This window comes from Rhipicephalus sanguineus, chromosome 11, assembly GCF_013339695.2.
Source record: "Rhipicephalus sanguineus isolate Rsan-2018 chromosome 11, BIME_Rsan_1.4, whole genome shotgun sequence".
Classification (NCBI taxonomy): Eukaryota; Metazoa; Arthropoda; class Arachnida; order Ixodida; family Ixodidae; genus Rhipicephalus; species Rhipicephalus sanguineus.
In genome coordinates this window covers 139,064,618-139,091,042 of record NC_051186.1, presented here as the reverse complement: position 1 = coordinate 139,091,042, position 26,425 = coordinate 139,064,618, and the positions used below count along the sequence as shown (strand labels likewise).

General features: G+C 46.9%; 1 protein-coding gene across 1 annotated transcript in view; it reads right to left on the bottom strand.

The window, feature by feature from the left end:
• Positions 1 to 26,425, bottom strand: part of LOC119374759 (beclin 1-associated autophagy-related key regulator) — a 198,422-nt gene that overhangs the window by 5,434 nt on the left and 166,563 nt on the right. The window contains exon 10 of the mRNA XM_049411003.1: positions 14,553 to 14,697. Coding sequence (XP_049266960.1) covers positions 14,553 to 14,697 — 145 coding nt within the window. The remainder of the gene's footprint in view (positions 1 to 14,552; positions 14,698 to 26,425) is intronic.

The following is a 26,425-nucleotide window of genomic DNA, read 5'->3' as shown; positions in this document are numbered from 1 at the left end:
GAAATGCTAAGAGTTCTAGAAGGCATTGAAGGCCAAGCGTGTCTACAAGACGACATTATAGTGTTTGGCCCTTCAAGGGAAGAACATGACGCACGACTGCACAAAGTACTGCAGCCCCTGCAAGAAACTGGCATCACCTTGAACGCAGAAAAATGCGTACTACAACAGCGGTCAGTGAGATTCCTGGGACACATTGTGTCGGCGAATGGTATCACTGCCGACCCTGAAAAGGTCAACGTACTGTGTCACCTATCGGAGCCTACAGATGTAACAGAAGTGAGGTCCTTCTTGCGAATGGCCAACCACTTGGCCAAGTTTCTCCCGGGGTTCTCGCAGCTCACAAAACCGTTACGTGACTTGGTTCATAGCGACGCCGAATGGTGCTGGGACAAGCCACAGCAAGAAAGCTTCAACGCTGTCAAGAAAGCATTGATGACGACTCCAGTGCTTACTCACTACGACCCTTGTAGTCATCACACTGTGTCGGCGGACACATCGTCATACGGTCTTGGAGCAGCCCTCCTTCAAGAGACAGCAGGTCAGAGACTTCCAGTTGCCTATGCCTCAAGATCCCTCTCTGACACGGAGACGCGATATGCGCAAATAGAGAAAGAAGCACTGGCAGTTACATGGGCCTGTGAGCATTTCCACTCCTATCTGCTTGGTCTGCAGTTTCACGTGGAAACCGATCACAAGCCACTGGTGCCATTGCTGTCATCAAGTCACCTGGATGAACTTAGTCCTCGTCTGCAACGGTTCCGTATGAGACTCCTCGAGTTCGATTACACCATTGCCCACATCCAAGGCAAGGAAATGCATACAGCCGATGTCCTCTCAAGGAAACCACAGAAGGAAACGGAAAACAGCAGCCCAAGGAGCCTCAGCAAGGCCATCGTAGAACATGAAATTCTCACAAGGGAACTTCTGCCTGCTTCCCGCGATATGCTTGAAAATATAAAGGCAGAACAAGAGAACGATCCTGTTCTAGCAAAAGTTAGAGACTACTGCACGACGTCGTGGCTCAAAGAAGTGGCACTACCTCCAGACGTGCAGAGGTATTCAGAATTTGCCCTTGAACTGATACAAGTGGATGGCATTTTACTCAAAGGCAGCCACATTCTCATTCCACCAAGCATGCAAAGTGATGTGCTAGAACACTTGCATGCCGGTCATCAGGGCATTGGGAGATGTAGGGCTCGAGCCACTCAACCAGTGTGGTGGCCAGGCATAAACCAACACATCCAAAGTTATGTGTCAAGAGGCCCTGTCTGTCAACAACACCATAAACCACACGCCGAGCCCATGATACTCTCCCCACTTCCCAAACACCCATGGGAAGCGATAGGAATCGATCTCTTCTGTGGGGTGGAGTTAACTACCTTGTATAGTTGTGGACTACTACTCACGTTTCTTTGAACTCAAGAAGTTGAAGCGTACCACCACAGAGAACATAACACAAGCACTGAGTCAGATCTTCGCGCGCTTTGGGGCACCGGCTATCATACGGTCAGACAATGGCCCTCAGTTTGCTTCGGCACAGTTCAAAGCGTTTGTCAAGCAATGGGGATCAAGTCACGTAACCAGCAGTCCCTATTTCCCTCAGAGCAACGGCACGGCAGAAAGAATAGTTCAGACTGCTAAACAGCTAATCAAGAAATCGCCAAACATCCACAAGGCTCTGCTCGCGCATAGAGACATGCCAGGGAAAGAAGGATTCACACCAGCGGAACTCCTCGTGGGAAGGCGCCTAAGAACTGACATGCCCGTGGCACGGCACGTGCTGAGGCCACGGTGGAGCACCGTAGAACTTACGAACCAAAACGAAGCCTACAAGGTCGAACAGGGCCAACAATATAACCGGAGACATAGGACCTTGGCAAGAGATCCCATTCAACCGCAGACAGCCGTCCGCATTCTGTCTGGTGCTCGAATAACAGGGACCGTCATTGGGCCAGCTCACACGCCTCGTTCGTATGTAGTGAGCACACCTGGAGGTCTCACAAGATGCACCAGCAAACATCTCCAGCCGCTACAACCTGTGGCTACAAGAAGTGGACGAACCGTAAGAGCTCCGAGTCGGCTTGACCTGTGACAAGAGCAGGAGGGCCACTTCAAAGAAGAGGAGGTGTCGTGGGCACAGCCACAAGGAGATGGCGCAATGTGTACCGCATCACATGACGAGCGGAGGATCGGGCGGCAAGAGGCTCTCTGGGACCGGTGTGTGTGATTGTGTCTGTTGAGCTAACATGTAGCCACGCTTGCCCGCGTGCTTTAATCCTTAAGTCATTAAACAGTTGTCGTTATCCGTCTGCTCGTTCGTATGCTCTGTTCTCGACCACGACACACGACCTAGCAACAGGTTGGTCGCTGTCAACCACATCTTTAATGCGCAAGATTACAACGGGCCACAAGCAACTGCAGCCAACACTTCTTGTGTGCACCAGATATGTGTCGGGACAGTGTGCTTGGCAGCGACTTTTGACTGAGACAGGCATACCCCTACGTGTAGCGCTGGGTGGGCAGATTAGTGGAAACGACTCGCAGTGCATTGTGCCATTCATGAAGCGTGAGAAGCATCCAACTATTACACTTGCAATGGAGGAATACGGTGAGTCATACTATTTGCACAGAATCTCTGAAGAAGTGCTTGTAGTTCCAGGCATGGGGCGCACGATAACAACTGACAACGGCGAGTATCTATCACAAATCAACTACCAAACATGAATAAAGTGCTCGATGAGTTCTGCTGTTTGTTTACTACTATTCCCAAATGTACCACCCTCGCTCAGCACTGCACTGACACAGAAGATAGTGCACCGATGAGATGTAAGTTGCATCCAGTAAATGCTAAAGAGCAAAAGATCTTTGAAGGTTGCGTAAATGACCTCTTAGAGCAGGGCCTCACAAGACATGGCATCAGCCCTTGGACTAGCGCCCCAGTGCCTGTCGTTAAGAAGTCTGCAGGCTACCAACTTGCTGTAGACTACCGGCCATCAAATGCACACACCAGGGCATTTGCCAACCCAATGCCTTGAACAGACTTGCTGCTAATGCAATAGGGCCGTGCAATGTGGTTCTCAAGCTTTGGTCTCTCTTAAGGGTTTGTCCAGATTCCTGTTTCTGATGAGGTACATTCGAGTTTAAGAGGAGGCCTTTCGGGTATGCAGGGGAATACCTTAATAGGCCAGGTGTTGCAGGGAATCAATAATCATTTCACTGCGGTGTTTTTAGATGATACTCTCGTCTATTCAAAGATGCTTGAGAGTATGTCAGAGATTAAGCGCTCTGGCCTTGCAATTAACCCTGATAAAATGCTGCTTTGCCATCAGTCTCTTAATTTCTAGGGGCCACTTCATTTCCCTTGGGCAGTGCAGGCCAGATGAGGAAAAAGTGTGTGCAGTACTAGATTACCCAAGACCCAGCATGATTAAACAATTGCAGGCCTTCCTGGGACTTGCTGGTGTTACAACTCGGGTCCGGGAGGTCACGTCAATGGTAGCTGGCCGCCACTGGAGTACCGGTTAACCCACCTTTTGCAGAGAGGAAGGCGCGTTTATACTCGAGAGAACAGAGGTTTATTTACATAGAGGCATGACGAGAGATATCAAGAGAGATTTTTACAACAAGTCTTCGGCTTATAAAGCTCTAAGTCAGACAACCATGAGGCACTCAAAACCGGTGTCCGGCCTACAGAAAGGAGGCAACGAGTCACACAATGCACTCGTAGGTCGAGGAGCCCAATTGGGGAACACCAGTGCACCACACAACTCACGCGCAACACCCCGACGACTATGATCCTGAACGTCAGTGAGGAGGAAGTCCGAAAGGGGAGAGGGGAGGTGTCGTTGACCTTGGGGAAGATGGACAGCTTACTTGAGCACGTGCAAACCTTCATGTCTGCGCTCCGGTAAAAGAATGTAGTGGTTTGGTGAGAACCCTTCGAGAGCTGCCATCCCATGCCGACAACAAAGGCCAGAAAAGCGGTGTCCGAGATTCTCCCGAAGTTTTGCTCGGAACCCGTCTACGACGGCACTCCATGCTCGCTCGACCCAGCAGGTGTAGGCATTCTCCAGAAAAATGCGGCGCTCTGTGTCTCCATCCAAGCGCCTACTTATGGTGAAACCCTCTGACTGACAGGCCTGCTTCGCAGGATCACGCCCAATGGCGTGATCCTGCCAAGAACTCTAGAGCTGGTCGTAACACTGGTTAATATAGCAGCTTCATACCACACTTGTCACTCACAGTGCATCCTCTCACTGACCTTGAGAAGAACAATGATTTATGGCAGTGGGAAGAATGCCATGAGCAGAAACTCACTGTGCTCAAGCAGTCCTTAGCTCAGGATGCGGTTATAAGCCTTCCAGTTCTAAATCAACCCTTCTTGGTTGAAACAGTTGCAAGCAGCATTGGCATCGCAGCTCTGCTACTGCAGGCTGGCCCTGATGGGCTGCAGCCACTTTTTTTTATTAGCAAGGTTCTCACAGAGGACGAAAGCCATTATACAGTCTAGAAGTGAGAATTCCTTGTAGACAGGGCTGGGCAAAGATACTTTGAAATTGTATCGTGTAACGATACAGGATACACGAGCAAGAAGTATTTGAGGTACAGATACCAGATACAACAACTCACTGTATCCGATATGATACATTCCAATTGTATCTTAAGATACTTTGATACATTAGGGAATTTGTTGTTATATGTCTATACAATGTAGCACTAAACACCTGTGCACTAAAATGTTCCCTTGAAAATTTATTAACTGCGACTAATTTCGTTTCATTCGAATGAAATGTTTGTTAGTATCTCAAAAGTTTTGTACTTCTTGCTCAAGATATATTAGTTTCATTCCGAAACAGCTTCTTGACGTTGCTTTAGCTGCTTAACATGACAGCTCTTTGTACACTTCGCTGACAGCGGTTTTTGTTTGCCGCTTTTGTAACTGATGGGAGTTGCTGCCGTACTTGCCGACCTGCTAGCGGGTTGTCATCTAATCACAGGAACTTCAATAAGAAGTATCCGCCTGATGGCGCCGTGGGGTTCTTCCTTGCCCATAAACGTGTTGCGCTTTTCGCAATGACGTATCACCGGACAGATGTACGTCGTCAAGAACATGTGCAGCCCAAAAACGTTTCAGACGTATTGTACGGTTGCCCAAAGCGCCACAAGACACCGCCGCTATTCACACTATTGCCACTTATAGCTCCGATTACCTGGTTATTACTAACAATAAAATAATTTAGGAAAGCCTAATCAGGGACAAATATATCTAAGTAAAATAAAAAAGCAGTTTTGTATCAAACAAAGCAGCAAATAAGTATAGAAATATGATACATGCGGCACCTCCAAGAGCTAATAATAATTGTTGCATTTTACATCCCAAAACCGCGATATGATTACGAGAGACGCTGTAATGGAGGGCTCCGGAAATTTCGACCAGCTAGGGTTCTAAAACCTAAATATAGACACACGGGCCTCTGGCATTTTCCCTCCATCGAAATGCGGTCACCACGACCTTTGGGTCAGCAGTCAAGCGCCATAACGACTAGACCACCACGGTAGGTAACCCCAACTATGACAATTAAATTCAGTGCCTATAGAAAATAGCATGAAACGGCTCGTTGCGACGCTCACCAGAAAAACGGAGCATATGGAATGACAATGTTTCTCGAGTACCTTTGCAAACGCAGTCAATATGGCTCCTAACAATTTACGCTATCATAATGCAAACTCAATTTCTCTATTTTACTTAGTAGTAAGCCGAATTTTTGTTACTGTATACTCCAGACGCACCCGGATTATTACATGTTTGTTCTCAACATCGCCTTTGCGTAACAGTAAATACAATAGCGTTGTAATGCACTCAACAAGTTAAATGACCAGCCTCTGTCAGAGGAAAGAATATTACGCCATCGTCCAGACTTAACATCACAGAAGAAGGCCGTACAAGCACTACTGGGCTTCCTGCGATCTACTGGCCTGTCTGAATGACTCTGAGTGAAATGCTCTCGTGCCTGTGTTGCCCTGTTTTTGTTCTTATTTGTTTTCTCTCCCTCTCTGTCAATCCCTTATTTCCCCATCCCAGTGCAGGGTACAGGGGTGCAACAGCCAAAATAGGATCTGGAGCAATTTTTGGAGAAGGAAAATCTGGCTTTTGGAGCAGGAAAATCCAAATTTGGAGCAGGTTACGGGAAAAAAAAAACTCCATTTTGGAGCACAAAATTCCAAATTTGGAGCAGCTTCACAAACAAAGCCTGATTTTGGAACAGTAACAAAAAATATATATGCAAATCTTTCGACGTCACCACAATCATGTTTTCAGCGCATACCATGCTGAATAAGACCAATGAATTCTGCGGAAACCATTAAGGCCTTGTGCATGATGAGTTTGCACCAAGGTCCTTTACACCTGGCCTACATTTCCGGCTGATCACGTAATTGTTGCAGTCCACTTCATTCAGCACCGATGCGTTGAATTTTGTATTCCACTCTGTTAAGAAGGTCTATGAGGAGAAAGTCCATTTTAAAGAGAGCCAACATATGTATATATAGTTTAAGAGAAAAGTCTAAGTCCGGTGTGTTATGCCATGCAACGTCTAAGACAAACCAGGGAAAATACGCAATAAGTGCGCCCTCCCCGCTTATCTTTTATATATATATATATATATATAGAGAGAGAGAGAGAGAGAAAGAGAGATTGCTATGCACAGTGAAAATCGGCATCCTTTCACTGTACGCAGAGCCTGCCGTCGAGTAGAGCCAAACCCTTGCTAGTTTTGTGCATCGTGTCACCAACAAAGCTGACGCCGTCACTGCTGGGTCGGTCGCGTGCTCTACCGTATGACAGCGTTTCCCGAGGAGTATTCCTACCCGCTACGCTCGTGACCGCATGTAAGGATACGGCAAAGACTTCGTTGGGTAAACGCAGCAATGGTGAGCTGCTTTCGTTTCTGCAAGCGACATGCAATCTCTGTCTCTGCTCGAGAGGCAGCAGCCAACGGCATGTTTGGGTCCGTCGCGTATAAAATGCGTGCATTACGACAGTAGTACCAAAAGCACAATGCCACACGCACTACCGGGCAGATATACAGATCCTGATCGCGCTCAGGTTGCCGGCGATAACTTGCACTGGCGTGCTCGTTAGTACCTGCCATCAAACCTTCCCGCCAGAAAAGCGGTGACTGCACTCGCGTCGAAGTCAAAATGATGAGTAGACCAATCTCCAGATTTCCCAAAAAGCGGAAGGCCTTTTTCGGCACATTGTGGTGTCGGCCTCACCGCAAGCTGAAGGGAGCCAGTACCTTGACGAAGTCATTCGGCTAAGGCGCTCAAGGTTTTCGTGTGTAGTACTTCTCTAACTTTACTCATCAGTACATTTAAAAAAACTCTGCTGTATATACAGTCCGCGAATTCGTGCACGTGAGCACTGCTAGTTGAACAAAGGCAGCACTGAACCGGACTCCACCTAACAATAACGACATCCCCCACTAAGATTTGCAGCACGTGTGAAACGGCCCGTTTGCCAGTTAACTTTCTTTGCGCGGTGCTTCCACATTAAATGGCCGCTGACCTTTGCTCATGTTGAATGACCTTGTAGAACAGCGTTTGAACCAGCAGTAAAAACTCCATTTAGGCCCACCAGCAAACCCGCCACAACTGATTAACGTCATGTTTGAGTCAAGCATCACTGGAGTGGATTGGATTGGATGAAGGTGCCTCTTCCTACATGAGGTCGCCAATGTGGGCTTCGTTGCGCGCTAAAACCAGGCTAAACCTACTGCAACCGAAAAAATTTTGCGGTTACCTAGGGCGTTTTGGTGCAGTGTGGCGCAGTTTCGACGAATATCGCGGTTTTGGCGCAGCTTGGCGCAGAAAAACGAAATTGTATCAAAATGGCGCAATTGGCGCAGCTGTTGCATCCCTGAGGGTAGCATACCGGATACTAGCATCTGGTTAACCTCCCGGCCTTCCTCTTCTCTCTCTCTTGCTCAAGTGGAATGTAAGTATCTAAACAGTCGCCGAAATGACACAGACAGTTAAAAGTAAGAATAAAGCAAAGAGCTTACTTTGGCAGAATGTTAAAGACATGTTGCAGTAAGCAGACCGAACAAAAATAACAATATAGACACATAGGCAATGTATTGGATGGAAAAGGACAGCAAAGAAAGAATTTTTGCTAGAAAAAGAGACGTATGCCAAGACAGTCCGTTAGGTGAACGCTTGCTCTATTAGGTCCAGCATCGGTACCGGTGGTGTTATAGCAGTTAGAACCTTCTTTGCATACAAGTCAATCTCACTGCATATAAGTCAAACTTACATCCACGACATCCTTCAAATAGCCGATTTGTAAAAGCCACGAGACGCAAAGCAACCCCCCATTCTTGCAATCTTCAGTCTTCGTAACGAAGCACCCCGCAGGAGAAACCGATAATGACACTACAGCGGCATCAGAATGTGTGCAAAAGAGGCCGCACGCATTAGAATACGTGCCACAGGACAGTGGCCAAGTGCCAAGTGCCATGACACTCGTACAACTAAAAAAAAAAAAAAACAAGAAAACAAAAGGGCCAAGGCCCTTCGCGCGCTTGTTTGTCTAGACGACACGAGCATCACCACGTGACTTTGATCCACCAATAGGACCTCTCAGAGGTCATCGCTTATCCTCGCTGGAAAGCTCTGGCAGAAAGATAAAATAATGTCACTGCCTTTAGTTTTATTCTGGTGAGTTAGTGGCAGCAGCATCAGCTTGAGAAGCAGAGTTCCAACATTCATTGTTTCGCACGGTAGTTGTGTGATCACAGTATCTTGTATCCTAAGATACACAATACATTCTTCAATGTATTGGAAATACAGATACTGATACACGTCTTGCGAGGCGCATCTCGATACAGATACAAGATACCCAAAGAGTATCTAAGAGAGTATCTAAGATACATGTATCTTCGATACTGCCCAGCACTGCTTGTAGAGGTGTGGGCAGCGGACAAATTCAGAGCGTATCTTGATGTCACACATCTCAAACACTTGCAAGGGATGAAATTGAGAGACAGAGGTGAGAGATGGCGGTGGCACAGCAAGCACACTTTATCTAAAACGACCAAACATCACACAAAATTCACACACTCAAAAGATACGTGCAAGTAAGCTAATCACAATACTTTAGCTAAATTCAGTCCCTAACTGCAATAGTAGTCCGGCCACACTGGCCTCACAGTCGCGTCTGCAATAGAGCGTCCTTACTTTGGTCCAGTCAGTCCTTGCGTTGGCGTTATGTTGCGCTCACCGTCGACGCTCTTGAGAAGGTCCTGCAGTCATCATTGCTCGGAAGCAACTGGACGATATACTTGTTGCCAGTTTCCGAGTCGTCGTCATGGCCGTCACTGAAGTGGAAGGGGTCAGGCCTAGCTGCCTCCTCGGGCGCTTCTTTCAAGTGAGTCTGTGGCTTAAGTGATGACATGGCGCCCCGGGGACTGTACTCTGGGTCCGAGCCGTTCTGTCAATGAAGGCGGAGTGTTGCATGTGTTCCGGGAACCGCTATGACGAGGACGCTGTGCACTCTGTGGTAGCAGGTCGTTGCTGAGATCGACGTGTATGCTACGGACTCTTAGCGCTGCACCTCTGGACCCAGCACCCACCACTCTCGTCACCCGTGAGATGCTGGGTTCTTTGGCCTTCTTCGAACGGTGCCTCACAGACAAGGCCCATTTTCTCTCCTTGGGTTTATCACTACGGCTCAGGTCGCGTGCCACGAGCCCTTCTCCAACCAATTGTGTGCGTGGATGTGGCAGAAGTGCACATTATTGAGAAATTTTCCACTCCTCGCGTATCACTGTGTAGCATCGAAACTTTTCATCATTCGGCATGTGCCTCGCGTCGCTTGCATGCGAGGCATGACTCATTGCCTCCACTGGGGGCCCGACTCCTTTTAGGAGTATTTTAGGGGCGAAGCTCCTTAAAGCGGCACCCGTTCGTCCCCGTCGTAGTGCGTAACCAGTCTTAACGCTAGTACCAGATCTTGACGTCCAAGGTGGTGCCGGTGGGAGATTTCTCCTGTGCGTTGTTGAACAACAAAAAATTCGCAGCGTGCGCGTTAACTAAAAGCCGAATTCTTCTGTCTCTCATTCCCCATTAGCAGCCACTGGCATGTTCCAGTAGGAAACATTAGTAGAAGTAGAAGTGTAAGTGTTAGCTAAAAGCCGACTTCTTCTGTCTCTCATTCCCATTAGCAGCCATTGTTTACCTCCAAGGTAGTGCCTGGTGAGATTTCTCCTGTGCATGATTAAACAATAAAAATTTTGTTCAAAACGCCGTTGATTGATGAAATAAACCAACGAAAGACGCCAGATGTTTTCTAAAAGCAAAACGAAAAGACGCCAGATGTTTCTAAAGCAAAACGAAAAGACGCCAGCTGCTTAACGAAAGACGCCAGATGTTTCTCCTCTCCTATAAGCCTTCCTATAAGCTGCTGGCACCATCAGTAGTCTTGTTAGTTTTCCTCCTTTCCAACATTTCCGGAATACCAAATCCTTGATGGATTCATATGCTACTCCGTCAATATAGCCTTCTCTTGTCGGTTTACACCCGATCCTGTTTACTACGTATTTCTGCATTCATGTGCTCTTTAAAGAGTTCCACTGAAGATACGCTTATATGCTCTGGGATAGGTCACACAATCTCAAAACTAAAACGCGTTTTAGTTTGAGTGACAGGACTAAAGTGACAGGAATGGCACCAGTCCTGTCATTTCTTGTCCTCGTTCCTTTGTGCCTCCAAATTTTTTCTCAGAACACACAATCTCAGTTGAGCTTTCACTGCTCAAACTTCTTTCCCTAGCTTCTAGGTTATCGTGGCTTTTCCTTGCCTTCTCTTCTCGGATGCCCTTGCTTCTTTGTTTGGCATAGATACTTTGCCGCACTGGGTCGCCAACTTTTCACATGCCTGGCCTATTTCCTAAGATCACATCATATAATGGGTGTTCCATACATTTTGCGGTGACTTTATCAACAAAATAGTATCTGGCCTTCTTTTGCCTTAGATCCATCTATGAACACCACTATTCCCCTTCTCCCCGTGAAATCGCTCCGGCTCACCAGACTTTTCCTTACTAATACAGTATCTGCTTCAGAGTCCCTCAACACAGTTACCCATTTGCCGTTTACCTTTCCTTACACAGCCGGCATATCACTGTCTGCCGACATTTCCATCACTGTGCTAACAAATCTCTGTTTTCTCTTCCGACCTCACTGTACATGTAGTATTATCTACTGACCTAGTTCTGCATTCATCAGCCTTGTGCCCCCTTTTCTGTCATACCTGGCAGATCACTGGCAATTCCATTCGGCTATTGCTTGTTTGGCAATTTATATGCCTAAGTCTGTGGCACATGATACACCACTGCTGTGCCCTTGGTTTATTCAATGGGGCCTCACTCGCTGCGAGAGGGCTGCCCCCTTTTTCTTATTCCTCCACGAACTGTTCCGCTTACTTTGCCGTCTCCTCTAATGTGCGTAGCTTTCAAAAATACTGCAAACTTCTTGCTGCACCGGTTACAGCTATTCTGTCACGGACTCCTTCATATGTCTTTTTCGTATCTGATAACTATCCATTGGTCAAAATAGTTAGAAAGGCGGTATACAAATTGTTTTCCCGTTTCTGAGCCTTTGGGCTTACAAGTTTTGAACTTCTCGCAGAACCTTTCCGCAGTCAGAAGGAATCTTTCTAAAAGTCTTTTTTACCATGTCATAGTCCACCGACTCCCGTGCTGGCGCGCGGCCAAACACACTTAACGCCTCCCCGACTAGAAAAAGGCTCAAGGCGTTGGCCAAGTCGCTCCTCTCCCAGCCTCGCCCCACAGCTATCCTTACAAAACGATGCAAATAATCGTCAAGGTCGTCCCTCCCTTCGTCAAAGGGCACCATCAACTTCCGAGGGCATACAAGCTTGGGTCTGGCAGAAGGCGAGCTGGGTGACACGTCAATGTAGTGCTAACGTCACTTGCATCATCCCGCGCCATCACATCCGCCTCCGCTAAACACAGCTTTAACTCTAGCACTTCTTTCTCGAGCTTGAAGTCCACACGAGCTTTGGCCCATTGCTCAACTTTGCGTTCATGTTCAAGTTCCCACTGCACGTTCTCCCAAAATTTCATCATCTCCTCTTTAGTCATGTTCATGTTCCTGGCCAACATTGCCAACTTCTCCCAATCTATCCCTGCAACCCCCGACGTAAGTGACTGGGCCAAAAGATGGAAAAATTCTGGCTGAGGTTTGCTACTTATTAAGTCACAGATCTCGGGAGGCGGCAGGCACAGCAAACACTTCATCTTAAGCAACAATTAAAATCACACAAAATATGCTACAAATAATATGCATGCAAATAACAGTCATGACGACGCTTTAAGTAAATAGCTATACTCAGTCCCTAGCTGCAATAGCAGTCTGGCCACACTGGCCTTGCAGTCACATCCGTAATGGAGCGTCCTTACTTTTGTCCGGTCTGCACGTTGTGCAAGTCGATCCCTGCGTCCATGTTACTTCGCGCTCGTCGTCGAAGCTCTCAAGGAGGTCCTGCGGTCGTCGTTGCTCAGAAGCACTGGACAATCCACTTGTTGCCAGTTTCCCGGTCATTGTCAAGGCCATCATTTAAGTGGAAAGGGTTAGGCCTAGCTGCCTCCTCAGGCCCTTCTTTCAAGTAAGTCTCTTAAGTGATGACATGGCACTCCGGGGGCTGTACTGTGGGTCCGAGCCCTTCTGCCAACGAAAGTGAAGGGTTGCACGTGTTCCAGGAACTGCTGTGGCGAGGATGCTGTGACTCTGCAGTAGCCTCACCCGGTCATTGCCGAGATCGACGTGCACGCTATGGACTCTTGGTGCTGCATCACCGGACCCGGTGACCGCCGCTCTTGTCACCCGTGCGACACTGGCTTCTTCGACCTTCTTTGAGCAGTACTCCACAAAGCCCATTCTCTCCTTGGGTTTTTCGCCATGGCTCGGGTCGCGTGCCACGAGCTCTTCTCCGACTAATCACGTGCGTGGACATGGCAGAGGTGCCCACCATCAAGGAATTTTCCGCTTTTCGCATACCATTGAAACTTTCCATGACTGTTCACCAGTGACCAAGCTTTGCCCAGGGTGAAGCGCTGGGTTTAAACTACCAAATCAAGCACAGACGGGGGCTAGCAAATATACCCACAGATGCCTTGAGTAGAGCCCCTCTTCAGTATGAATACCACCAAAGTGATGGCCTGCATGAGAAACTGTTTCCCATTGCTGCACCAGAACCTGACGGTAAAATTACATCTCAGCAAGTAGCAGTTGCCTTGGGGGATGATACAACACCCTTAAGTCACACAGTACAACTTCCACAAGAACAGGCTCGTGACAGCTGTCTCCCAAAACTGAAAAGCGTGGTCCAAGGGGCTATGCTCCAGAATTCAGACCCTGATCATTGCCTTATTCATGATCTGGCAGAAACAACAGAATTGGAGCCAAGCAGACTGCTTCGTTCAGCAAAGAGACAACAAGAAGGTACCATGGCTACCTTCTTACCTCTGGCATTTGGCATTGAAAATGCCACATGACCATTCTGTGGCACATGCCGAATTTTTCAAAATATTCAGATGTGTTGCAGATTTGTGTGGCTGGGCATGCTGAAGGACATATGAAAGTATGTGCAGTGCTGTGCTATATGTCGGTGCACAAAAGCTCGGCACAAGAAGTATGATGGAATCATGAGCAGTCAGTGCGCAACAACACAGATGGAAGAACTTAGAGCTGACATTATGGGCCCTTGCCATCAACACCTTGTGGCCACAAATGTCTGCTGCTAGTCATTGACAAGCTTATCAACTTTCCAGAACTGTTCCCTCCACGAGCAGCAACCAGTGCAAAAATACCAGAGTGCATGGTGCAAGTCCTCTGCTACCATGGCACACGAGCAGCCATCACCAGTGACAAGAAGCTCTTCATTAGCACACTATGGCACAATCTCCTAAAACACTGTCGAATCAAGAATCGGCCTACAGTGCTTTACCGGCCAGCTGGGCAAATAAATGAGCGGCACATACCATGATTTCATTACGAGAGAGTGAAGGGCTCTGGAAGGTTTTAGCATCTGGTGTTCTTTAACGTGCACCTAAATCTAAGTACATGGGCCTCAAGCATTTTCGCCTCCATCGAAAATGCGGCTGCTGTGCACAGTGGCACAAGTAAGCAGTGTCTACTAAGCAGAAAGACTGGGGCTGGCATACGCGTACTGCCAAGCGTACTGCAGAGTGCGTGGTCACCGCATACACTCTGGCGTCGTTTTGTTATGGCCGCGATTTGTGCACTCTATGGAAACCCGCAGGTGATAAGGAGGACACGGAGCCCGCAGAACTCCAGTAGTGCCCTGAAAAAGCGCCCTTGGAAAAGCCCTGAAGTATGTTCAGAGGCATCAAGCAGCTGCTTGGCAAGCCTGGAATTCAAGTTATGATTGTCATAACACTATTGCTGCTACCCATGGGTGCACAGCAGGGCCTCTTAGAGAATAAAAAATGTTAAAGTGAGAGAGCCAACCTGACTGTCAGCCTTGGGCGAGTCTTCTGCGACATCTTCCCAGTCATCATTGTCGTCACTGTCAGGGTCACTGGGTTGTAACTCTGGCCCCAAGCTCTCCTCGAGTGATGCCCACAAGTCATTACACATCTCGAATGGACCCAGCCTGCAAGCACATACACACAAGGTTTTACACACGAGCAAAAGATTTGCAGCTGTGGGTGCCACAACAGAGGAGTACTTTATTGGTGAGTGAAGTGTGCACGTGCAGTACATACCTCTGCCACACTGACAAGTTTAGTGTCATTTTGAGCGAGTGCACTTTGCACACACTGCTACACAAGAAAGAGAAGTGTACTTTGGAAATTATGGTAATGGTGATGAGTAAGTCAACAGCAGAACATATGCTTGTACTGTAGGCAATATGTTTCGAAGGGAAACTGCAGTGGTTCAAGAATTCAGTAAAACCTTGTGGCTAACAAAGGCCGACATTATTGTCGACAATGTCACAATTTTTCTGCGGTTCTTGCAGCAGGAGCTTTAGAATGCGTGAAAGAAAAGTCACCTTGCCCTGCCCACGTGAGTCACCGAAAGTGTGGGCATGGTAACGAACTAAGCGTAACTACGCCACCTTCAGTTCCTTTGACAGAGCAATGCTGCACCTCAACGGAAGGTTCGCCACCACTGATCTGAACTAACTGTGGGAACACTGTTTATGTATTAGAGGCTCCAGTAAGTCTAGAGAGGCTAAAAGTTCTGCAGCTAAATTAATGGCATAGGGTAAGCCCTAGATGTCCCATGCATTTTTGGCTATTTTGAGGTACCATTTTCTCTGCGACTAAAAGGGATATCCACATACATCATTATCTTCCAAATTTTAGTGGCTACAAGCTTGGCAATGATTGTCAAAGTCAATTTTTCACTTTGGAGCCTCTCGTCTTGCTTACCTTGCTTTTTTTTGTGAGCTGTCGTGGAGCTCTATCCGCAATGTATTGTCGATTGCGGTCAACTTTTTCCAGCAAATTGACTGTGTTTTGGTCAGGCTTCAATCCCAATTATTTTCAGAATTTTGGCTCGTGCAATACTGCCATCATTAACCGAAAGAACAACACATGATGTTGCAATCCTTAAGACTATGAAGTCTAAACAAAGACAGCAAAGACCCTGCAACGCAATCCCTTTAGCTCGACACTTGCACCGCACAGTTTGCTTGCGCAATTCGGTCTAATTGCATCACAAATAATATTCATGACAGTTAGAGCACAACCATTGTCACCCTGCATGCGATTTGCCTCGAAGGACGCTAAAAAGGCTGAGAGGTTCAACGACGAAGAGCTTGCTGGGTCAGCGTTCAGCACCTCAGTACGCCGGCGGCATTTATTCGCATTTACAAGCAAACTGTATTGGTTGCCAGGAAATTTACACTTGCTGAAGACCTCCTTTACCCTCAGCATCTCAACTTAACGACGGTCACGACAGACACAAGGTGTAATGAAGCTAGGAGCTGAAAGCGTTCGAATAGACGCGCTCCGAGGAACAAGTACAAATAAAAAGGCGCACAGCGTCTGCGGACTGCCTTAGAAGTTACCCAATCATTTCCTATACACAGCTGACTCCAGACAAACATTTTGGCTTTCGTGCGCGAATTTCTTTTTTATAAAAATGGACGGTAAGCACGGAGCGCATATGAAGGGCTTGTAGGGTGCGTGTTCACTCACTACTTGCTTTCGGAGAAACTGGTTTTCAGCCACAAAACATAGTTAAAAAAAAGCACGAATGTGGAAAATGGGCACGGCGCAAGCGCCGCGAACACACCATTCACCATGCGCTTACTTCTTCTCGTACAGGCGATGTTTTCGACCCTCAACGGAGCTTGTTCGATGGCGCCAGTTCCGCCGCTACTAGTTGCAGCAGGAGCAAGCAACGTGACGACGAACATGGGCGGTGACGCTATCATTATGGACAAGCCGATGCTACTCTCATCACCAAGGGCATTCATCACGTCATCAACAAGCCCTATAAAAAGACTGTCGCTCACGGACCGAATCAATGGGCACAGCGCAAGCGCCGCGAACACACCGTTCACCATGCGCTTACTTCTTCTCGTACAGGCGATGTTTTCGACCCTCAACGGAGCCTGTTCGACGGCGCTAGTTCCGTCGCTACTAGTTGCAGCAGGAGCAAGCAACGTGACGACGAACATGGGCGGTGACGCTATCATTCTGGACAAGCCGATGCTACTCTCATCACCAGGGGCATTCATCACGTCATCAACAAGCCCTATAAAAGGACTGTCGCTCACGGACCAAATCAATGGGCACAGCGCAAGCGCCGCGAACACACCGTTCACCATGCGCTTACTTCTTCTCGTACAGGCGATGTTTTCGACCCTCAACGGAGCCTGTTCGACGGCGCTAGTTCCGCCGCTACTAGTTGCAGCAGGAGCAAGCAACGTGACGACGAACATGGGCGGTGACGCTATCATTCTGGACAAGCCGATGCTACTCTCATCACCAGGGGCATTCATCACGTCATCAACAAGCCCTATAAAAGGACTGTCGCTCACGGACCGAATCAATGGGCACAGCGCAAGCGCCGCGAACACACCGTTCACCATGCGCTTACTTCTTCTCGTACAGGCGATGTTTTCGACCCTCAACGGAGCCTGTACGACGGGGCTAGTTCCGCAACTACTAGTTGCAGCAGGAGCAAGCAACGTGATGACGAACATGGGCGGTGACGCTATCATTCTGGACAAGCCGATGCTACTCTCATCACCAGGGGGATTCATCACATCATCAACAAGCCCTATAAAAGGACTGTCGCTCACAGACCGAATCAATGGGCACGGCGCAAGCACCGCGAACACACCGTTCACCATGCGCTTACTTTGCGCTTGGTCATTACCATGCGCTTGGTCATTGTCATTCTGTACACAGTGACGATCGGTTTCTTGTCATTCTGCTGTGCCCACGCAGATGCTTGCTTATTGCGTATGACTGTTTGTGTGTATGCAAACTTATCTTGTGCGGTGATGATGAGGAGAATCCAGGGCCATCGGTAGAAGAAATGTTTAAAACCATTATGGATGGCAAACAAGCTATGCTCTCCGAAATCACAGAACTAAAATCACGCCTCGAAGCAACGGAAAAGGCCGTTAACAATTTTGGCACACGGTTAGTAAACTTGGAGGATAATGTACAAGCGCTCCAACTTAAAGCTTGCTCAATTGAATGTATGAGCACATCTGTGGAATCTATGCAGGTGATGCTAAAATCGCAACAAGCCAGACTAATAGATTTAGAGGATCGTAGCCGAAGGTCTAATTTGGTGATTTTTGGTGCGGCCGAGCGGCCTCAAGAAACAGAATCCATCTTACGCGACAAAGTTCTTAAAGACATCATTGAAATAAAATTAGGTTTGAGCGTCACATCAGTAGCTAGAATCCACAGGCTTGGTAAGCCTTCCCCAAGCGACCAGTTATCCTATATTTTCAAGATTTCAATGAAAAAGAAGCAGTCCTTAGAAATTCGAGAAAGCTAAAAGGGACGGGTATAAACATTCAGAATGATTACTGTGCAGACACATTGCGGAAGCGAAAGCTGTTGTGGGAAAGCGCGAGAGAGGATAAAGCAAAGGGCAAGAAGGTATCACTCGTGCACGATAAGACCCGCATTGCCAACGAGATGTACACATGGGACGACGCTTCCAATTCCCGTAAATGGATAGCGAAACCCAAAAAATCGCCATCGATTAGCTAGCAGTCAGTACCAAAACAGCTTCGTTTGCTTAGTTTTAATGCAAGAAGCATTGTCAGTGATGCTACCGAGGGCTTCTGATTTGGAGCAATTTTTGGAGCAGCAAGATTTCCGTTTTGGAGCACTTTGGAGCAGCAAAATTTTCATCTTGGAGCATTTTGGAGCAGATAATTTTGCATCTGGGAGCACTCTGGAGCAGCGAATTTTACATCCTGGAGTGCACTACAGAAGCATATTGCAATAACATTCAAGCACCGGAATATTACTATGGGACTCTTATGAAGGCTAGAAATATTTAGATTCATTGCAAACCTCATGGAAAAAATCATCTCAGGAGAACTCTATACTTCACTCGCTAATGAAAAAATAAGGGCTCATGCAGTTGAGTGTTCTGAATTAACCTCTTCAGTGATTATTTTCGACATTAGCAAATAAACAGAATACCAGATCAATAAAATTGCCCTTTATGAAATAACACTCTAAATACATCTATGTGGTTATCAGCAGACGTGGTAGACAAACGCCGTGATGTACAGCAGTGCCTCAATGCCAAAGAGCCACACTGTTCTTTGTGCATTCCCCTAAGAAAACTCCAAGGCGAAAGCCAGCTTCTTTTTCTTCTCGATCGACGGGTTGATCCTCCCCCTCCCTCTCTGCAAGCTTTCTTCATCTCACCTGGTTTTTCGCTAGTTCCATGATCGGCGCACCGATTACGGAAGCAGTGTAATGCGACGATGTCGTGATGGCGTCAACACGTGACATCACGATATATGACGCCATGATGACGTCACAAGTATTGACGATCTATGACGTGATGATGACGCCATCACATGATTATTTTTTGCATCAATCGATTGACGCCGCCGACGGTCAATTTTCGTGTTTGGTAAAGCATCTGATGCTTTCGCATTAATATTGCGTATTGAACGTTAACAACCTGGCCTTGCATACCAAACTGTCCTCCACCATGTCACCTCCTTGCCATGCGTGAAACAGCTTCGCTTATCATCCACTTCACAGAGTGAAATGGCTCCTCAACTTTTTTTAAATGTTTATTGTGATAACAACTATATGGCCGTGGATTTTTGCCGTCGCCATTGCCGTAATTTTCTGTATAAAGACCAAATTAATAACATCACCACGCGCATTCTAGCCGCGGGTAAAAGCTCGCGAGCGCTGGCGACGAACGCGGCTGAAGCGGAGATTAGACACTTTTAGTTGGGCGTACGTATCGAGCCCACGTACGCAGCACTGCCACGGGAGAGAACTGCGCATGTGCAGTACGTAACGCATCGATTCCAGAGATGCGCGCGTACGCCCGATAAAAAACGCGGCGTGCGTAAACGTGACCAGGCGAAGCGTACGCGGCGTGACGCTCTCGCGATATCTCGATTGATATAGGAACCAGATAGCAAAACGGCAGCGATGGCGTCGAACGCAGAGAGCAACAAAGCCGGCCCAAATCGAGTTTATTTTACTCTGAGCGACGATATTGCGCTGCTAGCGGAAATACAAACTAGCGATCCGTTTAGGCACCCGGAGCAGTGGGAAGAGATAGCTTGGCGCCTCAGGGAAGCCCTGAAAAAACCTTTTACAGCGCGCTGTGTGCGCGAGCGCCTGAACCTGTTGCTGCACGGTACTCGGAGAATGATCAGCGAAACCAAAAAAAGTAAGTCTGGATGGTTGTTTCCGAGCACGGTACAAAATAGGGTGCGTTAGTCGTTGTGCGACCTTGCTATTAATTGATGTTCGTAGGTCCGGTACAGTAAAAGGGCACAGTAGCAATGGTCAACACAGTCTGTCTAAACGCACACAACGTGACCAAACACACGGTAAAAGCGCACGCACATGCAAAACCTCGCGTAACTGAACAAACCGACGTAGACCATGGATCCAAAAAACGATTCGCCTTGGCTTGGATGCTAGTGGCCATTATGACGGCCGCTACTACGCGAGGGCGCTAAAAAGCACCCAAAAGCTGTTTTATTTCTAATAACATACGTCCAGTTGAACCAAACGTATCTCGGTACGGCAATACGGGGAACTAAAAGTGTCTTTGAGCGCTTCGCATGCAGCGTACGCAACGTATCGTGCCGCGTACGTGGGCTCGTTACGTACGCCCAACTAAAAGTGTCTATTAAGCTAGCCGGCCGTCTGTCTCCGTCGCACGGACACCGCATGAGATAACATCTTCCCGCGTGCGGGCCTGCCGTCGATTGCTCATCAAACAGAGAGGAAACGCCCCACCCGTCTTTCGTAAGGAGCATGAAAGGGCGCCAGAGGAGCGGGAGGGGGGGGGGGACCGCATCGCTCGAAGGGCGCAGTCGCTTGCGCGCGCGCCATCTCGAGGCATCAGGAGACCGCTCGTAAACTTGCTGTGCTCTCAACGCTTATTTCGTGTTTAGAGAACTCAGAGCAAAAAAACGCTTCCGTTCCTGGAGGGGCCATATTCCCTTAAACCAGTGTTTGGTTGAGTTACGCGAGATCAAATCCAAAAGTGTTAGCTGCTAGCGTTACTTCGTTTAACAGTACAGTTTGTTGGTGTCGCATTCATTGCTTCGCCCTTAAGCGAAACTGAGTTTTTTTACTCGTCAGCCATTGACCCCCGAAAGCGAGGGGCGGACGTGTAACATGGGGTAGCCGCTTCACTGTGGGCCGTCAGCGATGGGCCCGCTACTGACAGCTGCGTATTTGCAGCTGCTCCGACCAGGATATATGATTTTATTAATGAGATGACATTTTTAAAAAGCAAGCAAAAAATTCGAATTAGAACCCTAGAACGTGAGCTCGAAAGGGCAGGGCCTTTTAGGGGGTATTTACCGCAGAGTGATTAAACTCGGACGTGCTGGTATAAGCAAATAAGAAAAAGCTCTTCCGAATGAAGATCCATGGATAAAGTATATCCGAGGAAAAGTGTGAACGCGTTTCCACCATTCGCGTGCTCTTCCATAAACGCGAAGCAAGGAAAATTCGATATTGTTCCATATATATACTGCTAGCGATCCCATATTTCATTCCGCGATGTCCAGAAACAGAAGTGACAGACATTTTAGCGGCACACGTGTTGTTATTACTGAACATTGCTTTCCTTACGTGCCGTGCGACGCTTTAAACGAGCTATCACCAGCGTTTCTAGAACAGACGACGTCCGACGATGAATCGCCGTAGCACTTTCTCGCTACCGAGAGGCCTAGACGTCACGAGCCTCTGCGCAGAGCGCGTTTTGCTGTCGAGCCGACTTGCAGAACAAGCTGCGTCGGCACCGTGCATGGCATCGTGGCTTATTCGGGACGCACGCGCGAGCGCTATTTATTCAGCGGAATAATTCTTGGTCCATGGTTGCGACTTTGGCAGCCCCAAGATCAAGCTGCACATGTTCTGACGCGCCGGCCGTGCGATTTCCGGTGATAGACGCCCCCAAACCCGAGTCTTTGGCGCAGTTTGGCGCAATTTTCGTCGATATTATCAGGATGGAGCAGTAAATACAATTTGGCGCACTTTGGCGCAGTTGGCGCAGGAGTGGAATCACTGCATTGTTAATAAGGTAGGAGAGTTGGAAGAACTTCTTTTGTTGCATGATCCTCATTTTTGCATTATCACTGAGACATGGTTGCACGCTTTGATTCGCGACGATGAAATTGTACCGCTGGGCTACCAGTTGTTTCGAAAAGATAGAAAGTCACGAGGGGGAGGCGTAGCAATAGTTGTAAAACAGGGTATTGACGTACCAGTCGCGGGCCAGATCAGTGATCACGAAAGATTAATCTTAAAAGTGTCACTTTGAGAAATCACGTTTTTTCTTTGCGCTGTTTACCGGCCACCGGATGCTGACGATGCCTTCCTGAGTGAACTGTATGATGATCTACTGAAGTTATCCGGTAAAAACCTGATTGTTACTGGTGATTTTAATTTGCCGTCTGTTGATTGGAGTCGCTTACAATATGGGAATTCTACTTATAGTGATATTTTGATGGATATTATGTACTCTCATAATCTTGATCAAGTTGTGAGAACTTGCACTCTTGGAAACTCTATTTTAGACCTTTTGTTTATAAATGAAAAATTCAGCAATCGATCAGCTGTTGTGGAGCCTGGAATTTCAGATCATAAGTTAATATCTTTTAACTGGACTAAAAAGGCTGTTGGAAATAAAAAAACTAATTATTCGGCTATTATTAGAGATTATAATAAGGCTGATGATGTGGCAGTTATTTATTATTTGGATATGCACCTTGTCTGTGACAGTCATGAAGTTGAGCATTTGTGGCAAATGTTTTGCTTAGCGGTAGCACATTGTATTACTCATTTCGTTCCCATGAAGAAAATTTATAAGCGTCGCTCAAATCCTTGGATCACTAGGTCTATTATACAAACAAAACGGAAAATAAAGCGCCTCAGAAAGCAGCACAGGACTTCTACACCACAGTTCAGTGAATTAAAACATGAGCTACTCAAAGAAGTTAGACGGGCAAGAAACAATTTCTTCAACAACACTCTGGTTGAGTTTATTAAGACTGACCCCCCAAAATTTTGGCGCCACATAAGCGAAGTTAATGACGATATACAACAATTGAAGGTACATGATCGAATTGTACAGGAACCAATGGAAATCGCAGTGGCTCTCAATTGGTATTTTCAGACTGTATTTTCTGAGCTAGACGAATATAATTATCAGGGCTCCATGACAGAACCAGAAAAAACATTAGTGATAACTCAAGAAGGTGTCGCCTCTATGCTTCTAAACCTGAATATTAAAAAGTCTGCAGGTTCTGACGGCATTCCCAACACATTTATTAGACGCTACGCTGAGCAAATCTCAGGTTTTCTGACTAAGATGTTTAACCTATCGATTACTACCGGTAACATCCCAAGTGATTGGCGCATTGCACGTGTTACACCTATTCACAAGAAAGGTGACCGCCTTTGTGTAAATACAGTAGAACCCCGCTGTTACGTTCCTCACTGCTGCGTTTTCCCGGCTGTTACGTCGTTTTCCGCCGGTCCCGGCATAGCTCCCATAGGATACAATGTATTGGGAACCCCGCTGTTACGTCGTAACTGTCGGACGTTCCCGTATTATACGTCGCGAAGTGCACTCGGAACCGACCGAGTGACTACCGAATAGAGCGGCCACGGTGCATTTTCACGCAGCTTTTCCTGATTTGACCGTAACATTAGGCTCATTAGAGGCGCAAGCAACAGGATTTTTCGATTGATGCAAACAAAAGCATGGCCTTCGAGATTCACATTGCAAAGATGGCGTCTATGACGTAATTGCTCGCGAAAGCAAGGCCTTCGAGATTGGCATTTACTATTGACAAAAGCATAGCCTTTGAGGTTTGTATTGCACAAACATGGCGTCTATGACGTATTGTTTGTAAAAGCAAGGCCTTCGAGATAGGTATTTACTTCTGCCATCGCGTTGGCGTAGACTCATCATCATCGTTATTTGTCGGAGGACGAGAGGAGTTCCGAGCTGGTTGGAGCTCGCATGGTCGTGCGCGCGGTTCGCGGTCGGACTCGCGGCGCTGGTCGTGATTGCGTGTGCTTAGTTCTTTCATGCCTACAGCTGTTGGTGTTAAAAAAATCACATACGTTGATTACATTTCTGTGGATGAGGCCGTCCCCGGCTCCGCGTTTCTATCCGTCGACTAGATCGCTGCTGAGCGCGCCAATTTTCGTGCTGCACGTAAGCATTGAAATAAAATTCTGTGCCACTAAATATTTTGTCGTTTTTCCTGTTTTTCGGCTCTTGCGTTTCCCGTCTCTTACGTTTATTTTCTACGGTCCCTTCAAAAACGTATCAGCGGGGTTCTACTGTAACTACCGCCCTGTCTCAGTCATAAGTACGTGTTGCAAGTTGTTAGAGCACACTGTAGCTTGTTACATACAATAGTTTCTAACTGATCGAAGCGTGTTGACACCACATCAGCACGGCTTCAGAAAATCGATGTCGACAGTTACTCAGTTGGTCTCGACTGTGCACGAGATCCTGGCAGTACTTGATGTCTCTGGAGAGGCTGACATTCTATTCTTAGATTTTTCAAAGGCATTCGATAAAGTGCCACGTGGTAAGCCGTTGTATAAGTTAGAATGCCTCGGCCTGCCATCGTTTATTGTTAAATGGATCAGTGCATATCTTTCTAACAGAAGCCAATTTGTAGACGTCAGAAATTGCTCATCCCCTGTGCTTCCTGTTATCTCGGGAGCACCTCAAGGTAGTGTTTTAGGCCCCCTGCTGTTTCTTATTTATGTTAATGATCTGGTTGAAGTCGTTCCTGCTACTGTATCAATTCGGTTGTTTGCTGATGATTGTGTTGTGATCTACTAATGACCACATTATGATACAAAACAGTATATGTGCAATAGAGGATTGGTGCAAACGATGGGGAATGGTTTTAAACGTGGAAAAAACAGTATTACTTCGTAGGAAAGATGACTCTTAAGGGCTCGTTTTCTTTGTTAGACACAATATTAATGAGAACTATCAGACAATAACGCCAAGGAAAGTATAGGGAGTGTTATCTGTAGCATTTAGAATATAAATGTGAAGAAAGTAAAGTGGACGAAAAGATAACTTGCCGCCGGCAGGGACCGAACCTGCGACCTTCGAATAACGCGTCCGATGCTCTACCACTGAGCTACGGCGGCGGTCATCCTCCCGTCCACTTTATGGGGTATATATGTGCATTTAATCCTTGGAGTGTTAGTCAGCGCCAATCGCAGCCATAGCGGCGAGTGTGGAACACTCTTTTTCGTGTTACTAGGAAACTCTTTCGTGTTACTAGGAAAAAAAATGTCAGTGTATTTGCGTATTCAGTTAACAACCAACAGGTCTCAGAAATTGACAAGTTTAAATATCTAGGCGTTACCCTAACAAACAAGTTCACATCATCTGAGCATATATCCGACGTTTGTGCAGCTTGTCTCCAAAAACTGTGGTTCCTCAAAAGAAAACTTAAAAAAGCACCAAGTAGCACAAAGCTTCTAGCTTTCAATGCCTGCATAAGGTCTAAACCGGAATACGCCTCAATAGTTTGGGATCCACATTATCAAAAAGATATTGCTCAGCTAGAAAACGTTCAGCGGAAAGCAGTTCGATTTATATTTGGCAGGTATAAACGTCTAGATTATAAACGCCTAGAATTATTTTGTAGATTCTCCCACAGACCTGATGAAGTGCAATAAAATACCGACGTTGGAAACCCGGAGAAAAGTTAACCGTCTTTCATTCCTTCACAGTTGCCTGACAGGTAAGATCAGTCTAGCTCTCCCAGCATCTGTTACGCGTCTCAGCACGAGGAAAACACGGCACAGTCATCAACATTCATTGGCACCAATCTTCGCTCGCACAAAAGCGTTTCAGTACAGTTTCTTCCCTCGTACGGTCGCGGAGTGGAATTCTTTGCCAAAGTCCATATTTACCTCCGATAATTTTTTTAACGAAATGCAGAGTCATGTTTTGAATATATAGAGTTCTTAGTTCCTACTTATATTGTTCCTATGATATGCGTGTCTTTTTTGTTTTTTTTTTTTTCGTTCCATTTGATGGCCCTATCTGGAAAATGATTTTCACTCTTTTTATATTGTGGCCTGTGTTCGTTTTTGCATTGTTTGTATATTCACTTTTCCATTGTATGTAACGCCCATCCTGCTTGAGCCAATCTATAGGCTTGCAGTATTCCAAATAAATAAATAAAAATATGCACAAAGGGACGCCCTTCCCAATTTGCAAAGAAAAAAATGCGATTTTTTTTTTCAGATTTTGCCTTACCCGGTGCCCTTAAAATACCTGCCATAACGACAAACAGCTGAGCTCAATGTGAACAAGCATCTCTTGTATCTGCAACCGTGGCCTCCGTACTAGTTCCAACTGCCTGCCGTAGCCAGAGCTAATTGTGGAGGCCACGCAGTTAAAAAATGCTGCAGATGCACAGCATCCCGAAGAATGATGTCAGGAGATTCACTCGGAGTCTCGAGAAGCCCTGCGGCTGCAGTCTTTGTTTCTTGCCAAAAAAACACTACTATATTTTCCAATGTGTAAGACGCACCTTTTTTCGGATGTTTTCGCTGGTGCGTCTTATACAACGGTGTGCCATATATATGCAAAAAGTCATTGCGATTCTGTGAGAAAAT